Here is a 19,600-nt window from a genome sequence, read left to right on the forward strand (position 1 = left end):
TTCAGTTACCAGGCACCGGAGATAACTAGTTATACCGATAGGGGAGGAAAGAACCCGGGCATCCTCCGGAACGGTGATAACAACTGATCGCTTCCGACCATGATCCGTGCTCGGGACGGGGAACCGGTTAGTCAGCCTCGGGATCGAGTTCGACCCACCAACCTTCGAGGATGAACTTTTCCTCGACACCTCTAATTTATCCAACTCGGTAACGCCCTCTAGGGCGGTTGAGTCCATGCAATAAAAAAAGCAGCGGAGGGGTTTGTCTGCTCTGTGAGCCCCTTTATTGGGTCGCTCTTTCACCATTCGGACCTCGTCAAATATGGACTCGGTATATAAAGGCGACCCGGTAATATCTATCACACCGAGTACCTCCTTCGGGGCACTGCCAGCCTCCCGGGGAGTCTCGGCTCTGGCCTCCTCATCAACCTCCCTAACCTGAGGGAGATCGGCATCATGGGTCTTCTGTTCAACGGTCCCCTGCTATTCGGGGGGCGATGGATCGTGGGTCGCTAAAGGCTCTTCCTCCTCGGACTCATCCCTAAGCTTGTAGAGTAAGTCCGAATCTGGTGCTTGAGAGTTGGAGCTCTCCTTTGGCTTACGAGTCAATCTTCTCTTTGGTCTTTTCTTCTCTGAGCTCGGGGAACCCAGAGCCTTTCTTTTCTTCTTCTGCTCTCCTGCTGCAACCCCTAGCTGCCCAGAAGCAGAGGGGTCAACGGGCAAGTCCTCGCCCCCGACCGGAGGCCTAAGCTCGACGGTCTTAGGCAAACCAGTGAAAATAAAATAAAAGAAATAATAATGCAATGCTAGAAGAATAAACCCAATACAACGTACTTGCTCAAGAAAGAAAACTTACCATGGGAACGGGCCTCCCAACGACCCTTCGAGAGTTTGACCCACGAGCGTTCGGAGTAGGGCATATGTGACACAATACCCTCGATCCACTCCTTGAGCCGAGGAATGGCGTTTGGGACTCGAGCAAAGGCTGCACCACAACAAACACCGATGAGAAAAGGGAAGATAAAACATAAAATTGACGTTTAAAAAGAGTTATACTTACGTGATACGTTCCACTTCTCAGGGAATGACCTCCACTCGGCAGGTATCAGGTCGGCGGTCCTCACCCGGACAAAACATCCTTGCCAACCTCGATACCGGTCCTCGTCAATGCTTGAAAATGGGGCTTTATCGGTCCCCTCCGGAAGATTCGGGGAACGTACAAGCAAAGTAGATGATCGATGGTGAACATGCACGAATCAATTTTGTTCACAAAGAATCGGAGGAGGATCACGATCCTCTACCGTGACGGGTAAATTTGGCCGAGGCATACGTTATACCTCATGCAAAAATCTAAAGTGACCGGTTCCATCGGGCCCAATGTAAAGGGATAAGTGTAAACACTCAGATATCCCTCAACATGGGTGGTAATGGCCTCCTCGGAGTCGGGGACCACTATGTCCTTGTTGGCCCAGTTGCAGTCATTTCGGACCGTGGGGAGGTGCTCTTTGGTGATTGAGCAAATATATCTCGAGGTCTCCTCACGCTGACCCTACACCATAGAAGGATTCTCAACCTTGAAGTCGTCAGTGACCGAACAACCCCGGGAATGAACATCTTCAAGGGAGGTTCAACGACAGTTCATTGGTAGCCATGTCAGCAGCGAACCCCTCGAGGTCGACTATATCGGGAATGGTCTCATTGATTTCGGCAGTCGGTCGGGAAGTAGAAGCGCCCCTTTGGGGAACAAATTTGGAGGTTTTGGCCATTGTTGTCTGAAAAAGCTTGAAAAAGATAGAAAGTTGAAAGTTCAGATGTGTTGGCTTGGATAGAGAAGAGTGAAAGCTTGCAATTTACTGAAGAACCTTGAGTAACGAAGGTAAAGATTACTAGAGTATAAAAAAAGGGTAATGGAATCTTGAAGGCACGAAGGTAGAAGTTTGGTCGTGATATCCGCGACCGGCCAGATATCACGGCGCAGATCTCGGCACGCATCAATAAAGAACCGATGATTAGTTAAACAGAAGATTTCTTACCTTTTATAGAAATGTACTTAGTGTAAAATTCCCCTACTATATAAAGGGGAGTCTGATTATTCATAAGGAACATTGTAACACGCATATCAAAACATTATAGGAGTACTATTATTTTCCTGCCATTCAAAGTTCTTGCGTTATCGATCAGTGTTTCATTATTTTAAGCCCAGGATCGAAGACGAATACCTCATTGAGGCTGCCCTTGAGTCCAGAATCATCCTTCCCCCTTATTTTTCAAGCGGTTTGATAATTTATTATATCTTTTATCTGTTTATTCTAGAAATCTTTGTCGTTTGTCTTGAATGAATCCACGTATCCTTAAAATCACTTACAAATTTAATTGTTATCTGATTTTGAGGGTAAATAAACATAAATCTTAATGAATGGGAGATCCTTTCCCAGGGCATATGTGTATCATGAAATTAACCAGAGATGGATCTATGCTTGCAGAAGAGAGGTCATTAAACCCGTTAATTTCGGCTAAAATTCTAAATATATAAGTATATAAATATTGAAAACGATCATATATTTTTGCTTGAAACTCTTGAGATCAAAAGCGAGATGGAGCATTGGTTAGCAATTTGCTCATGTGTTCTCCACCACCTTTAAATCCTGGGTACGCTTTTGAAATTACAGCTTATTTGGATAGTTGTTACCCATTATATGGTGTTGTATTGTTATAACGAAATAATGTTTGTTTTGATTGTTTAGTTAAAATTGGTTATATTGTATTGTTAAATACATTGTTCTGAAATAATGAAAAGTCCCAGTTTTTGAAATAACCGATTTGGTGTGGTGGGATTGTTTCCTATTTTTTTCTAATTATGCCCGAACTTATTACTGTAGCATTATATTTTACCGTTCACCTTTTTTTAAACTCTAAATCTCCAACCTTTAACCTACTTTGTCTTCGTCCCTTTTTTCCTTATGCTGCTTCCAAACCAATAGGTTTTGCCTTCTTTTTATTTCGTTTTTCTCCTACTTTGATTTTAACTCCAATTATAATTACTTTAATCTCTAATTAGTTGTATACTATTGGTTGTTTTCAAATGTGCAAAGTGTTACTTATTTATCTTCATTCTTTTGTTCTGCCAACTACACAGTCTTCATTCGTTTCTCTATCATCGTTCTTTTTTCCCCCTAATGATAGTTGATCTTTTATTTTAGTAGAAATGCATTTTCTTAAATTATTTTTACGCGTAATTCTTGATAAATCTAATGTTTAAAATAATTAAGGGTATTTTAATAAACTTATGAGTTACAATACAGTAGGATACAATCAAACCAAACAACAACAAACAAATACAATCTATCAAAATGTTGTATTCATAAAATGATACAATACATTTAAAACAATGGATAACAATAATCCAAACAGAGTGTTAGTTTACGAACCATATTTGAATTAATAAAGATTCTGCAACTTCGTATTATTTTTTGTGTAAAATAATGAAAAATGAAAACACAATTAAATGAATACTAAAATAAATCGAATCGACACCGTTCAATTATTATCGTACACACGTGGCTTACATCTAATAGCGTACTAGGAAGTACTGAAAATAAAAAGCCATTTCACCACTCACACTTCTCACACACTCTGTTGATTGCTGCTGTAGAATCAAAAAGAGATGGGTAGAAAATCGTCCTTACCGAAGGGTAAAGATAAAGTCATCGACGGCAAAGCCTCGTCGGCCGGAAAAAGAAAGCGCGACGGTTACGATGAGGATAAAACCGGTGACCGGAAAAGGAAGGGTGTACTTCAGTTCGTTGACGACGCTGCTTACGAGGTCGACGACGACGACGACGACGACGACTTCGATTTCAGCGACGACTCCGATTTCTTCGACGAAGGTATAATGCGTTACAGCTGTCACTGACTTAATTTCTTTTTTATTTTGTTTTAGCTGAAAGCTACTGAGAAAATTAGGGATTTTTGGTATAATCGGGTTGCTTAATAAGCTATACTGTACTGCATTATCGTATATTTTTTGAATGCTTAATTGCATGTTTTTAAACTTTAAATTTAGGAAATTGACTGAGAAATTAGGCATTTTTTTTGGGTAAAATCGGTTTGTTTAATAAGCTATACTGGCCTGCATTGTCATAGATTTATGATTACTTATTTGCATGTTTGAGTTTTGTTAATAAATATACAGCATTTACTTTATTTTCCTTTTGTTTAGAAAAATGAGTTGGAATTAGGGATTTTTGGTCAATTTGTTTGTGTATAGCCTATGCCGGTATGCATTTTTTGGAGATTTGTTCTTTTATTTCTTTGCTCTGCATGTTTGAGGTTTATATAAACTTTTTTAAAGAACTGAGGTTTTCAAAGCTAAAAAATGGTTCTGAAATTGCAGCTATGTTGGTTAATATTTTCTGTTCCGCCTGTGTGAGCTTGCTCGCATTGGCGGTCCCGAGCCCGGAATAAAGGAGGAGGGTTTTGGTAGGCTGACAGCTATAATGAGAATTCATATATTCGACTCCAACTTGTTTGGGTCTGAGGCGTAGTAGTCCTTGGTTATTTTTCTTTGGTTTTTCCAATTGGCTTAGTGTAGGAGTTTTTTTGTTTAAAACTTTTTGGTTTTGTTTACGTAATGGCAAGTGAACAAACTTTACTGCACCTCAATAGAATACCTTTACCAATTAAAAAAAGAGGAAGAAGAAGAAGAAGAAGAAGCAAGTGAACAAAGAAAGAAAAAAACATATGTAGGATTTCATTATCCAAACTTAGGAAGTTATTTGTTTTGATGGGATTCACTTGTCTATTGTAAATTTGGGTTTTAAAAACTGAAGTTAGGCAAGACCATAGTCTACTTTGATTCTGGTTTTGTTTTCCATTTTAATTTGTGTTTTTGATTGTGATTCATTTTATGTTTCTCAGTTTCTGGTAGATAGATGGTATGCGACATACCGGGTAAAACTACGCTTTGACGAATCTACATATTTCTTACATTCCTTCAAAATGCTTGGTCTAAGGCATGGTGGATTAGCTGATTTCCTTTGATTGAACTCTTCTGTAAATATTACATGTATAGTAGGGGAATAGGATTGTGTTTTAAATAACAGCTCCTCAGTACCATAATTCTCCAGGCTAAGAACAATTAATACATTATTCTTTGTTATTTTGAGCTTCATACTTCTACGTTCATATTGTTTTCACCCTTCCATTCTAAGAGAAATTCTGAACCTCTTTAAATGCATTTTCTCGTGAGAATAGCTTGCTGCTAGCTTTATTTTTTGCAATTTTCTCCGTGTACGTGCTTGTTGTTTGTCGCCTCTCTAAACTCATTGTCCATTTAGATATGTACAAAGGTCTGTGCTGCCACTACTTTTTACTTTTTATCATTAGCTCCGCAAAAGCATGTCCACTTCAACTCTACTTGATCAAAAAGAAATAAATAACATTTACTTGAATCTTTTTGTACCAAGTGACTATTTGTACAAAAACCGTCAAAAGAAAAACTGGAAGTTGGATCACTGTCCCAACTTTCAGCTGCAGAACCTCATAACTGGTAAACAACTGAAGCGAAGAATACAACTTTTCTAAGGACAAAAGTCCAAATATTCCATTCTTCTTGCTAATTTGATCTTTAGACCTGCCCTGCAGAAACATTTACTTGAATTTTGGTATCACAATAACAGCATTGCCTAAAGTTGCAAAAGAAGGAATTATAAGCCAACCTTCTATTTAAACAAACTACAAGAAGTTTATCTTATCAAAAGAAAACCAACTACAAGCAGTTTAATCCTTATAAATAGAAAATAAAATTAGCTCAGGTGTGTTGGTTATTTTTTTGGTAGGTACACTATGCCAGAGTTATTTTGAATTTGGTTTATCTAATCATTGTTGTGCTCCTGCTATACAGATTTTCTTGAGGAATTTAGAAGTAATGTTGAAATCAAGAATGAACCTGTGAGAACACCCCAACCCCCAGTGATCAAAGAGGAGGAATTGGATGGAGAAGAGCTGGAGAAGATGTTAAGGGAGCGTTATAGACCAGGTTCTAGCTTTGTTACTTATGCAGATGATAGTGATGAGAAGAAGAGACTATTTGAGCAGGACACACTTGTGCCTTCTCTCAAGGATCCAACTATATGGAAAGTTAAATGCACGGTACTCTAATTGATGGCAAATTGAAAAGTCATTGATGCATATATATCAGATTGTTGTCATTTAATTCTCTTTCACTGTCTTTCTAGTTATATGGCTTATGTTTTCTTTTTGTATTTGCTTTGTGCTATAGGTTGGAAGAGAAAGGCACTCAACCTTCTGTCTTATGCAGAAGTACATAGACTTGCTTGCTCTAGGAACAAAGCTGCAGATAATTTCCGCTTTTTCACTTGATCATGTAAAGGGATATATTTATATTGAGGCTGACAAACAATCTGATGTCTACGAGGTACTACTACTTTTTTTATTTTATTTTATCATGACATTCTTGTGTCTTGAATTGGCCTTGGTGCTTCAGTGGAAGTCTGAGCATTCGTTAGTGACATTCTTTTCTTGATGAAAGCATTCTTTAATGGCATTTTACACTCTCTAAGCCGAGCTCCTTGGTATAGGCGTGTAAAGGCCTTTGTAGTATATATTCAAGTAGAGTGGCACCTGTTCCAAAGAATGAAGTTTCTCATTTGATTGCTGTGCGGAGCAAGTCTTCTGGGATTTCTGAGGGTATGTGGGCACGTGTCAAAAGTGGAATATACAAGGGCGATCTGGCGCAGGTACTTCTTATTCCATCAGCTAGCTGCTATTTAAATCTCTCTTATCATACATGTAAATGCAATATGAATTTTCTGCTGGTTAATGCTGCTTACTGACCTCTCTTTATTTGTCTGAGAAATTAAACAACAATAACAAAGCACCTTCTTTTTAGAGCTTGCTAACTGTTTCATTATGGTCATGTAGGTTGTGGCAGTGAATGATTCACGGAAGAAAGTGACGGTGAAGCTGATTCCAAGAATAGACTTACAAGCCATTGCCGACAAATTTGTAACAATTTATACCCGATTTCATAAATGTTTTATGTTTTAGTTAATGTGAATTACTCTGTAAATATGAAGATATGAAGCATAACACCGTACTCCCTGCTTCTTCACCTCCCCATCATGAAAAAAAGAAAGAACAAAAAGCTGTGTTAGGGAGGGAGGGAGGGACAATGCAGGTCATGATTTCTGTGTAATTGCGCTTTGGGTTATTTTAACCTCAAGTTCCTTAAAAGTAATGCACATTTGTTTGGAGTTGTTAGAGCCTGTTTGGGTTGGCTTAAAAAAAGTGGCTTTTCAGCATAAATAGCTTTTAAGCCAAAAAGCAAAAAGTTGGGGTTGCGCAGCTTATTGCTTTTGGCTATTTTAAAGCAGTTTTAAACTTATTTTAAGCACTTTATAGCTTTGCTGATTTGATTAAAAGCTAAAAAGAGCTTAAAAGCTGATTTGATCAGCTTAAAAGCCAATCTGAACGCCCTGTGCATTCGTACTTATTGGAGGTTGTGATTTGAGTATTTCCTGCACTGCACGTCGTAGGTCCTTTTAGTTGTTTGTATAGTATTACAATCTTAGACTGAAGCAATGTACTTCCTCTTCTCTTTGTTTTGAATGTTTGCTCCTATGCTCTATTGGGACTTCTGCTTGATATTGACTAAGCACTTGAAGTATTTAGCTAATTATGCACTTAGCAATCCATGTTTAACATCTCATTAATATATTTTCATTTAATTTAGGCTTATATATCTTCTGCAGTCCGCTGCAGTAATGTCGGTTATCATCTTCGCTGATTAAAAAAATTGCTGCTTATCATCCTCAATACAATTATAATTATGACTAGTCTTCTTAAAATACATTTTTTCAGAGGCTATAGATTTCCTCTTTGCAAGAGTTCAACCTCTTATCTTAGAATGGTTAACGAGTGAATGCGAAAATGCAGGGATATTATAGGGTTGGTATCACCATCATTCAGGGAATTGTTATAATTCCATCTTCACGGTTTATATTTTCTATTTTTGGAGGGGGGGGGGGGCTCCAATTCCTAATGTTTAGTCACGGTGTAAGTTGATCCTAAAACAACTCTATAATTAAGTATTTATAGACTTCTAGTGATGCGTACATTCATTACATGACTATTCGCATGTTGATGTTTCCATACCTAGTCATTTTTTACTTTCAACTTGCTCAGATAGCTGAGTTTTTAAAATGTTTTATAGGGTGGAGGAGTTGCTGCAAAGAAGGGAGTTATCGCAGCACCAAGACTAATTAGCTCTACAGAGCTTGAGTAATATGCATTCTCCATTTGTTACGATTAATATAATAGGTTGCAAGTACGTGACAATTTTTCCTTAATTAAACTGCAGAGACTTTCGGCCCCTCATACAATACCGGAAGGATCGGGATACAAACCTAATGTTTGAAATTCTAGACGGAAAGATGCTGAAGGATGGTTATTTATACAAAAAAGTGGGCACTGATTCATTGAGCTATTGGGGTGTAATGCCTACTGAAGCTGAACTCCTGAAGTTTGAACCTTCTAAAAGTGATGGACCCCAGGATGTAGAGTGGCTTACCCAGCTATACGGTGACCGGAAGAAAAAGAGAATCATAAATGATTTCAAGGTTGGTCAGAAAGGAGGTGAGAAAGGAGAGGGTTCTTCAAGCTCTAGCATTGAAAACAATTTTGAAGTAGATGATCTTGTATTTTTTGGGTAGGTTTGTCTCTTACTGTTTACCAATGTGGAATCTGCACCCTGTATTCTGCCATTTTTTGTGTGATCATTTTTCTATGCTATTACAGTAGGAATGATTTTGGCATTATTATTGGCAAGGAGAAAGATGATAGCTTTAAGGTATATGCAAGTCTATTGGCTTTATTTTTCTTTGGGTGAATGATGTCTTATTTAAAGCGATTATTTTTCAGATCATGAAAGATGGTTCAGAGAGACCTGTGGTAGTGAGCATTCAACTGCGTGAGTTGAAGCGTGCATCTTTTGATAGGAAGCTATTCACCGTGAAAGATCAGCTAACCAATACCATCTCAGTTGGTGATATGGTTAGAGTTTTGGATGGTCCCTTGAAGGTTTGGCCGTTATTCATCTTTTATTTTTTCTTTGTTTGATCATGATAGTATCCGAGTCAGCTTGTACATACCTTGACTAATCCACCGATGACTAGCTATTTCCTTCCACTGCCCACCAAAGGTTAGGTAGATATGAATAATTCACTAGTGCTTCTGCTGGCATTTGAAACCTTGGTTCCCAAGGTTTTTACTCCAGCTGTTTGACCACTAGGTCACCCCTTGGAACATTTGACTGTTATTCATGGAAGCAGTAACATCTTTTTATTTGTTAATTAGTCTTCTGAAATGATGTAATGTAGGGTTTAATAAATGCAGGATAGACAAGGAATTGTTAAGCAGATCTATAAAGGAGTCGTCTTTCTATATGACCAAAGTGAGCAGGATAATAGTGGTTATCTCTGTGTCAAAGGTCAGATGTGTGAAAAAATTACAGGCAATGATGGTGTATCAAATGAGAAGGTTTGTACATTTTGGGGCATATTAGAACTAATCGTATTCTTATGATACCCATAGTTGTTCCGCTAATATTTTTGTGCTTATTCTATTTTATCAGGGTAGTGAGCCTGGTCCCTCAGGTTTTGCAGATTTCTCATCATCCCCTAAATCCCCTCTTTCGCCTGAGAAATCTTGGAGAGCGAAGGATGATAACTGCAGCTGTATGTTTTTTATTAGTCTGCTCTTAATTCTCCTCTTTCTATTTGATGTCTCGAATCAAGGCACCGCTCCCGATTCAAATATTTATTCCTTTAGCTTCTGGTTCTTTTTCCTCAAACAGTCAAGCGCGATGATAAAGATGGAATATTTACTGTTGGTCAGACTCTAAGAATCCGAGTGGGGCCTTTGAAGGGATATCTTTGTCGTGTAGTAGCCATTCGACGTTCTGATGTTACAGTAAAGCTTGATTCCCGGCAAAAAATTCTTACAGGTTTGTACATATCCTTGCATCGTCTTTTAATGCTATATGGGAAATTGTCACTAAACAATCTGTCATTGTAGTTAAATCTGAACACCTGGCGGAAGTTCATGGAAAGAGTTCTGTCACGTCTCTTGGGTACAATTTCTTTACCTGAAAAATTGAAGGAGAATCGTTCAATTACTTTTTTTTCACTTTGGTTTCTTTTAATTTTCTCTTTACTTTCAACAATAGGGTCGATGGTGATTCTGCAAAACCTTTTGACCTGCTTGGAACACAGGATGGTTCTCAAGGTAGGAAGTATTTTGCTCCTTCTCTTGGATGAGTAAAAGTAATTTTATTCCAGAGTAACAACACAAAATAGGTGCAGCTACATACAAAACAAAAGCTCTAGTGACTGAGGAATTCAAGTAAAGAGTTGACATCATACATCTGCCATCTTTCACCAAAAGCGAAAAGATATAATCATGAGTTTCTAAGTTTATGTATACAGTTAACTAAGCCTTCAAAGCATCTTTCCCTTCCACCCAACTGGTCCAAAATGCATGCAGGGATGGTCATTTATGTCTTCCACTTCTCTTGTGCAATCTTCTTCCATTTCTGCAACATAGTAGTTCCTCGACTGTCTTTGGCATTGCCCTCTTTTGATTGTATAAGCTGAGAAACATGCACCACAACTTTCTGGCCGCATGGCAGTGTATAAAGAGGTGATTCACTTCTTCCTCATTTTCTCACACGTGGAGCTTCTGCTGCACAACACCATTCTGGTCCTTTGTAATTTTGATTTTGTCAAACATGCTCATGTGCAGTTATCCAACAAAAATTGCCCACCTTAACTGATGCTTTGCTCTTCCAGATTATTTACCAAGGCCACTGCATAACAGTATTCTGCCTGTTGCACAAATTTCTATATCCAGACTTGACGGTGTATTTCGATCCTTGATATTCTCATTACTCATTTCACTGCATCTTCTTCCTCTAGACATATTCTGGCCCCTTCTATTTTCCTAGCAGATTGGTGACTTTCCCTATTCCCAATCTTCACAGTTTCTCCTAAAAGATAATTCCCATACTCCTTGTGATGTTGTGCCGCTGTTGCTTTAGTATTTACTGCCAAATTATATTGGGGGATATCTTCTGCCAAATTTTTATCTTCATGCCATTACCCATTGTGAAGTGTCTGTTTGTTTTTAATAATCATCTCAGATGTTTCAAATGCGCTTCCACAAGCCCACTCCGTGAGCATGTCTGTCAATTATAACCTGTTTCCCTATGTGAAATTTATTACTTACTGCTGTGGAACTTACCCTTATACATGGATGTATCTGATTGCAGAGCCTTCTTTTGTTGTTTTTAATATGTATTTTTGCGTTTTAGTTTTCGTTTTGTATTGGTTGTCTCTCTTGTTATTTAATGTCAAATTTTCTGTAGATCCATACTTCTCCTTTCATAAGTATAGAGTCTGTACTTTTATCCTTTTTCGTTCTTCACTTCGTTGGAATTACTCTTTCTTTAAAAGGCAGTACTATCCACCAGTGTTGTAAATAGCGAGCGCTACGTCGCTAATAGCGAGTGGCGAAGCGAAGCGAGGCTGGGTCGCTATTTTTGTCTGTTGCGTTGCGTTTTAGAAAAGGTGCGCGCTTCTCCCTGAAAGGCGAGAAGCGCTGAGAGGCAAGAGGCAACCTATTGCGACGCTTTCTGAAAAAAAAAGAAATTTAAAACGGAGTTTCTTCTTCTATTCGCACAGCAAAAGCAAGTTAGGGTTTGGTTTCCTCTTCACCACAAACACAGCAACACCAGGTAGTGTTCTCCTTCTCCTCCTCTCTTCTTCGACCAGTTTTCTTCTTCTTTCTTCTCTTTTCTTTTCTTTTTCCGGCTGTCTCAATTTTCCGGCAGCATCTCCGGCAGCGAACTGCTCTTTTCTTCTGTTTTTTTTTCTTGTTATTTTTCTTCTTTCTTCTTTCTTCTTTCTTTCTTCTCTTTTTCCGGCAGCAGCTGATTTCCGACTTTTTGCAACTGATTTTTGGTTGTTTCTGGACTTTTTTGCTCAATTGATTTCCACCTTTTATTGCTCAGTTTTTTTTGTTTTACCTGCATTTTTCCAGTTTTAGTATATAATTAATTGCATATTTAATTATATGCAAATTTGAGTTTTTGGTTATTTATATATGCAAATTTAATATTTTATTTTTTTTGCATTAATTGGCGATTCACTTCAAAAAGGCGAGCGCTTCACTTCTCGCCTCTCGCCTCATTGAAGCGGGCGCTCGTCGCTTTTTGTCGCCTCTCGCTATACAAAACACTGCTATCCACAGTACAATTAATTGATTAGTGTCGAGTAGTGCAGTTGATGAGATTCAGCCTAACTAACAAATTTATCAAGGTTTAAGGTTGTGACTTATCGTTCTACTTCTTTTATCTTTTTGGCAGATTGGATGGTTCAGGGGGCCACAGAAACTGAGGGTAACGCCGAGAATGCAGGAGCATCATCCTCTGCTGAAAGGTTAAAAATCATTGCTAATATTATTGTTCGTTTTCCTGTTCTTACATCTTGAAATAGTATCTATGTAGAAAGGTATTTCTATTTCTTGCTTTTTTTAAAAGTTGATTCATGTACCTGTTAATCACTGTATGGCAAAGTGTCTAAAGATGGGGATGCTTGCATCTGCTTTCCATACTTAAAAAGTTAAAACAAAAAAAAGGAGCCAAAATAATGCCTATCTTTTAGAAAGTGTTAAGTTGTCTACTTATTTTCTTGGTATAGTAAAAGAGTTATCAAGAAAAGATCTAGTTCAACACTTTAAAATCGTTGCTAATATTTACTGCTTTCTTTTCCTGGAAGGTTCGAAGTTGCTACTAGTATTTACTTTTTGTTTTCCTGTCCATACGTCTCTAAGTAGTATCTATGTAGAATGGTATATCCATTTCTTGCTTCTCTAGATGTTGATTCATGCATCTGTTATTTCATCTCTAAGATTGAAATGTGTGCATCTGCGTTCCATACTTGTAAAAAGAAAGAAGCTAAAATCATGTGTGTTATTGAAGGGATTATTTGCCGCTTATTTTTCTTGTTATGCTAAAAGTATTGTCATGAAGTTTTTAATTCAAATCTTCACTAGTAAATCCTTGTCAAAAAAATAAATAAATTCAAATCTTCACTAGTTCTTTCCTATGAATTTCCCTTTTTTTTTGATGAAGTAAGGGTGATTCATTAATAGGCATCAAGAAGATGCAAAAGGTAGATAACTAGCGCCGGTACAGAAATCTATGCTAAGAACAGGGAGCTAATGAAATCCACAAGGTGATCTTCACTAGTTACAGGGTAAAGATAAATCCAGCTAAATAGATTAATTAAGGAAATAGTCTTGAGGGAGTACATGCCACTTGTCTTTCCAGTATTTAACATGATCTCCTTTCCCAACCTAAAAGGTTATGTTTTGAAAGAACTCATCCCAGTGCTTGCTGATATTCTTCCATAGGCCAACGCCATAAGGAGTGTTTATTTTCTTTGTACACCAGTGATTATGTTGCCCATACTTAGCATCAATGAAACAAGGAGATGATATTTTCTCTATCATCTTAAAAGTTTTAAAAACTCATATTTATCAGCTCACGTACTTTTGAAATATACACAGGACAGGTTATGAAAAGCTTGATAGGTTGCAGGATTTTTTGCTTTTTTTTTGGGAGGGGGTGGGGTGGGGTGGGGTGGGGTGGGGTGGGGTGTTGAGGTTAAAAAGGAATAGGGGAAGACAGAGAAGAGTAACAAAAAGAATAGGCATATGAGGCACTAGCATGAGTGAAGGCGCTAATTTCAAAAGGATGAAACTGACAACTACTTGGATATCCAAACTCACAATATTAGTATCAAACTTGATTCTGCCTCCTTCAACATCGTATGAGATTTGTGCTTAAGACTATATCTTCTGCTCCATTATCTCCATTTGGCTTCTTAAGAAAAGCTCTAATTCATGCTGTTTTACATATTATGCAACTACTCTTCAGACTTCCACTCGACATTTCCGCGGTGTGAATTTTGTGATTTATTGTTGCTTATAAGGAGCTACAGATTTCACTTCTTTTGATTTCATTTGACGCTGAAAAGATGGGTGTTTTTTTTCCTACCATTGTTTTTGAAAATCGTTGGTACTCAATATGACCTGATATAGGTAAAATTTATGTGCAGGAGTTCTTGGCCTGCTTTTCCTGCTGTTGCTGGCTCCGGGCAAGATGATGGCTGGACAAAACCTGATGGTTGGGCGAAAGGTACTTCTACTGCTGGCGCTACTAGTGCTGTGTCTGACGGCTGGGGCAAAAAGGTTGAATCACATCAAGAGAGCACCGAGAAGGTTATGGATGATCCTTGGGGATCTGTGCAAAAACAAGAGAAAAATGATGACTCGGGCAAAACCTCATGGAGCAAGCAGGATGCTGGATCTTCTTGGAGTAAGCATGCAAATCCAGAGACTGACTGGAAAAAGCAAGATGGTGGAGCGAACAAGACAGATAGAAAGGCCTCTTGGAGCCAGCAGGATGCTGGAACTGATGGTGGATCCTCTTGGGGTGCGCAAGTGGGAGTATCTTCTTGGGGTAAGCAATCTGATGCAAATGCAGAGACTGGCTGGAAAAAGCAAGATGGTGTATCAAATAAGACGGATAGCAAAACCTTGTGGAGCCAGCAGGGTGCTGGTTCTTCTTGGAAGAAAAGTGATGGTGAAGGTGGATCCTCTTGGACTAAACAATCTGATGCCACTGCGGAGACTGACTGGAAAAAGAAAAATGATGGATCTGGCTGGAAAAAGCCAGATAGCAATGTTTCGTGGAGCCAGCAAGATGCTGGGTTTTCTTCGAAGAAGAGTGAAGGTGAAGGTGGATCTTGGAGTAAGCAATCTGATGCTAAGGCAGAGAATGACTGGAAAAAGCAAGATGATGGATCTAGTAGCTGGGGTGGTGGTACAGACCAAGAAGGGAGCTGGGGAAAGCCAAGACAATTTGATGGAGGTCGTGGATCAGGTGGCAGGAGAGGACGAGGTGGTTGGCGAGGGGGTCGAGATCAAAGTGGTAGAGGAAGATCTTTTAATCAAGGACAGTCTAGTAGCTGGACTACTGAAGGTGAAGGCAACAATAATTCTAGTAATGTAGAATTTAAGGGGAACCGGTCTAGTTGGAATAGTTCGCAGGAACATGGTTGGGGAAAAGTTAACGATGACACCAGTATTGCTGGTAATCAATCATCTGATTTTCAGAGTGGTGGTGGTTGGAATGCCTCCAAACCATCAAATGAAGGATGGTCTTCTGGTTGGAATAAGAATTCAGCCTCAAAGGAGGTAGGAGGTTCTAGTGGAAACCAGTCTGATTGGGACAAAAAATCTGGTGAATCTGGGAGCAAGCAGTCAGCTGGTTGGGACAATAAGATCACTCAGAAAGAGTCAGCAGGAAACTCCTCTGCCTGGAATAGCAAAGCCGCAGTCGATAATGAAGACACCAGTATTGCTGGTAATCAATCATCTGATTTCCAGAGTGGTGGTGGTTGGAATGCATCCAAACCATCAAATGAAGGATGGTCTTCTGGTTGGAATAAGAATTCAGTCTCAAAGGAGGTAGGAGGTTCTAGTAGAAACCAGTCTGATTGGGACAAAAAATCTGGTGAATCTGGGAGCAAGGAGTCAGCTGGTTGGGACAACAAGATCACTCAGAAAGATTCAGCAGGAAACTCCTCTGCATGGAATAGCAAATCTGCAGTCGAACAAGATGCCAATGGGAAAAATCAATGGAGTGGTAAAAGAACTTCAGATGGAGGTTCATCTACAGGATGGGGTCAAAGTAATTTGTGGAAGGGCGGAAAGGAGGATGCCGTTGGAAATCAAGATTCCTGGAGCAGCAAAAGTAACTGGAATTCTGGCAGTGGTTTTGGTGGCAACGACCAGCAATCTGATTCTTATGGTGACCGGGGAAGAGGTGGTAGTTGGAGGGGAGGCCGTGGTGGATCAGATAGAGGTGGATACGGAGGTAGGGGTGGTTCAGATCGCGGTGGCTTTGGAGGAAGGGGAGGTTTTAGAGGTAGAGGGGACAGGGGAGGTTTTAGAGGTAGAGGATTGGATGGGGGAGGATTTCGTGGTAGAGGGCGTGGAAGGAGGGATGAAAGTGGTGAATGGCAGAATAGAACTGATTCGCAGGAAGATAAACCCTATGGTTGGAGCAAAGAGTCAGGCAGTGATGCTGAAGGATGGAAGTCTAACAAGGGCAGTTGGAGTCAAGGTAACAATGACAGAGGGAGCTGGAAGAATGCTGATAGTAGAGGTAATGCTAATGATGGTGGATGGAAGAAAGGATTCGACTCCGAAAAGAATGGGAGTGGAACTGGTACTAGTGCCACCAGTTGGAATACTCCAGGAAATAGTTGGAAAACTTCTACTGCTACTACGGGAGGTACATCTTTAGGGTGGGGTCAGCAGACAACTTTTAGTGAAAAGGAGGATCAGAATGGCATGGGAACAAGTTGGAACCAGGGAACTGCTTCAGGAAATGCCAGCACAGCTTGGACTGCAAACAAATCAAAAGAAACAAGTGATGGACCGGGTGATGCATGGGGTAAAGCAACCAGCTCTTGGGGCAAAGGAAACAGTTCTGGCAGCCAGGGAGGGGGTCAGCAGACAACTGTTAGTGGAAAGGAGGATCAGAATGGCATGGGAACAAGCTGGAACCAGGGAGCTGCTTCAGGAAATGCGACCACAGCTTGGACTGCAAACAAATCCAATACTGAGGATGTGAACAAATCAAAAGAAACAAGTGATGGACCGAGTGATGCGTGGGGTAAAGTAACCAGTTCTTGGGGCAAAGGAAACAGTTCTGGCAGCCAGGGAGGCTGGTGACATCTTTGAACAGTAACTATTTGTACTTAAACTTGCTGATTTTATATCCTGCTCATTTAGGTCTTTATACTCAAAACTGTCCTGCATGATGCACAGATTCTACTTGCAAATATTTGAGATGATAGTCTCAACTTTTTACTTTAAAGATAAACTATTTGAAACATCAGAATGTGTCACTATACAATGCTTAATATACATGCCCTGTTGATATTATTATGTTAATATATTTTGTTTCGGCTGAATACATACGCGGCCTCTTAAACTTTGTCCGAATCTTTCACTTAGACACCTATACTAAAGCTTATACCTATTGAACACTCGATGCTAGTTGAAAATGTGTATATTAGACACAAGTTGCTGGTGTGGCCACTTGCATGTACCATGCCACTTAAGAGAGACTGAAGATACATAATTTCTTAATTTTTATTTTTCGTATTCTTTCTCCTTCTAGGTTGCATCAATTTGAGTTATTTTTTGAATTGCTTGCCTTTTAGTTTTCGATGGGGTTGAAGGAGTGGTGCAGTGGAGTGATTCTGAAGGTGGAGGTTTTGTATTCAATGAATATGGATTTATGAATATGGGTTTACTGGGGGAGGGGGAGGTATGGTGCATCCATGATTAAGGAAGGTCAGGAAGATAAAAATCAAAAGAAGAAGGTAGAAAAAACGAAAGACGAATGCTTTGTGTCTGCAGGTCTGGTTTGAATGGTGGAAAGAGAGGATGTTGAAATCATCAAAGAGGAAAGACTGGGTTTGTTGAAGAAAACGAAGAATTTTGCTTTGCCTGTCTTTAATTTGTTTGTTGAGTGCCACTTCATCAGCGATTGAGCTGTACGCACTTGGTCTTTTGTCAGGTTGTTTTGTAAGGGTTCAATTGACATAATTTGAGCATGGTTCAAGTATTCAGTAGGTTATGGGCTTAGTTTATGTGTCTAAATGAAAAAAATGACTAAGTTTAAGGGGCTATATGCAGCCTTTTGTTTGTCTTTCCTTTATTTATCTAGTTTTGTCTTACTTTTTCTGTTCTATTATAAGTAGCATATTTAGTCTACTTGTGGTTCTAAAAACTTTCATTTGCATTGCCAGTTTGCTGCGCCCTTTTCCATCAACCTTATTATTGTACATTCTACTTATTTTGTTTTTTCTTTATGCAGGTTATTTTGCTATGGAGGGTCGACCGGGTTATCCATGTAAATGATCTGGTTTTTGGCTTGTAAAAAGAACAAAGGATGAACTTGTCTTTGGGGAAAGCATGAATGGGACTTTAGATGCTAGTAGATGTATTATAAGCTATTGGACTTGAATTGCAGAATATCAACTTCTGAATGTTGGATGTTTGATAATCTCTAACTTAATTTTGCCTTTAGTGCAAACCAAGGAGTAAGCCAAAGTGAATTAATTTAAGAACAAGAAGTATAACCTGGGTTGGTGCATGGTGTTTCAACAGGTGGTGTTTGGTCTAGTACTTGTCTCTTCTAGTTGTTATTTACTTTGTTTGATTACTTATTTTGGGGAATGCTAAGAGGAAAGTGATCTTAGTAAGTGCATAAATGCTTAGAGCCTAGTCTGTAGAGAGCTAAATTTATTATCTTTCAGCCTACATTGCCCTTTTACATTGCTTAAAGGGCACGTTCACTGCGTCTAAAAACATGATGTGAAGTGGACCTGGAGGAAGCAATTTTCAGCTACTATCAAAATTAAAACACTTGACCTTGTATTCTCAAGTTTTAGGGTACAACTAATTGTGCGAAGAAAGCTATTTGTGAAGAAATACATTTCAATATAAATAGCTTAATATTGAACGGAGGAGAAGACATGGAAGTAGAACATGTTTGGTTCCAAGGCTTGGCCTTAGGTTTGATATGTTTATACACATATTCTTAGTGTATTTACTGAGTAGTTGATGGTAGCATAATCACAAAATTGGAGGATTTAGATTGTGTTGCAGTGGGCTAGTCGTTACAAAGGGAAGTGACACCGCTTGTAACAATAACAAAGAAGACAACGAAATTGATGTAAGTGAATATCTTATAATGAGTTTTACTTTTTTTTTTCCCATCCCCAATAATATCAGTTGTTGCACTATTTTTAATTTTTTTTAATTAAGGAGATTTATATTTTTTCAGGTATTTTAATTTTTTCCACGATGTTTAGGCCTTTGAAGAAGAAAAAATAGTAAACAGATGAAATTGAAGTGTTGAGGACGAAGCTGACGAGGGCATTGATCAACCCAAGTTTAAATTTTAACATTGCTAGTGTTATCAGTTATGTTTGAAATCTCCTAAATATATCTTAAATAAATAAACAACAAAATTCTATTGATTCCCATACTATAGAGTTGCATCGTTTAAGTTGTGTTTCACAAAACGCTTAAGAATGGATATAATACATAGTAGTATAAGAAAGATGATCTTAAAATTGAGAAACATTTTTAAATATTAAAATAATAAGATAACTTTGAGGTGAATATAATCGCTAATGTTATATAAAACCGCCAATTATATATACAAAATCGCTTACCCGGATTATTTGTTCACAGTAAAGATCTATTTATTTCCTTTCTATGAAAGTCGAACTCGCGATGTATTTCACAAAATTGCATTAGAATGGATATAATCGTCTGTATTAAACGAGACAATTCTAAAATCGAGATAAGTTTTTGTGAAATATACTTGTGATTGTAATGTACACATTGCTTAAACAAATTTGTTTTTCAA

The 19,600-nt window shown here is 38.6% G+C and overlaps 1 protein-coding gene across 2 annotated transcripts; it reads left to right on the top strand.

Moving 5' to 3' along the window:
- Positions 1-3,632: 3,632 nt before the first annotated feature.
- LOC109211864 (protein RNA-directed DNA methylation 3) lies at positions 3,633-18,327 on the top strand. 2 transcript variants are annotated; one of them, XM_019375452.1, is made up of 17 exons: positions 3,633-3,887; positions 5,903-6,150; positions 6,281-6,436; positions 6,600-6,758; positions 6,943-7,026; positions 8,234-8,301; positions 8,381-8,728; positions 8,818-8,869; positions 8,941-9,099; positions 9,415-9,558; positions 9,653-9,755; positions 9,875-10,024; positions 10,096-10,150; positions 10,247-10,305; positions 12,443-12,515; positions 14,199-16,906; positions 18,038-18,327. In XM_019375452.1, the coding sequence occupies exons 1-16, from the start codon at positions 3,665-3,667 to the stop codon at positions 16,882-16,884; spliced, it is 4,767 nt and encodes a 1,588-aa protein (XP_019230997.1). In that variant the 5' UTR covers positions 3,633-3,664; the 3' UTR covers positions 16,885-16,906; positions 18,038-18,327. The 2 variants fall into 2 exon arrangements, with proteins under 2 accessions (XP_019230997.1, XP_019230996.1); XM_019375451.1 differs by having other exon boundaries at positions 14,199-16,896.
- The last annotated feature ends 1,273 nt before the right edge of the window (positions 18,328-19,600 follow it).

This window comes from Nicotiana attenuata, unplaced genomic scaffold (assembly GCF_001879085.1).
Source record: "Nicotiana attenuata strain UT unplaced genomic scaffold, NIATTr2, whole genome shotgun sequence".
NCBI lineage: Eukaryota > Viridiplantae > Streptophyta > Magnoliopsida > Solanales > Solanaceae > Nicotiana > Nicotiana attenuata.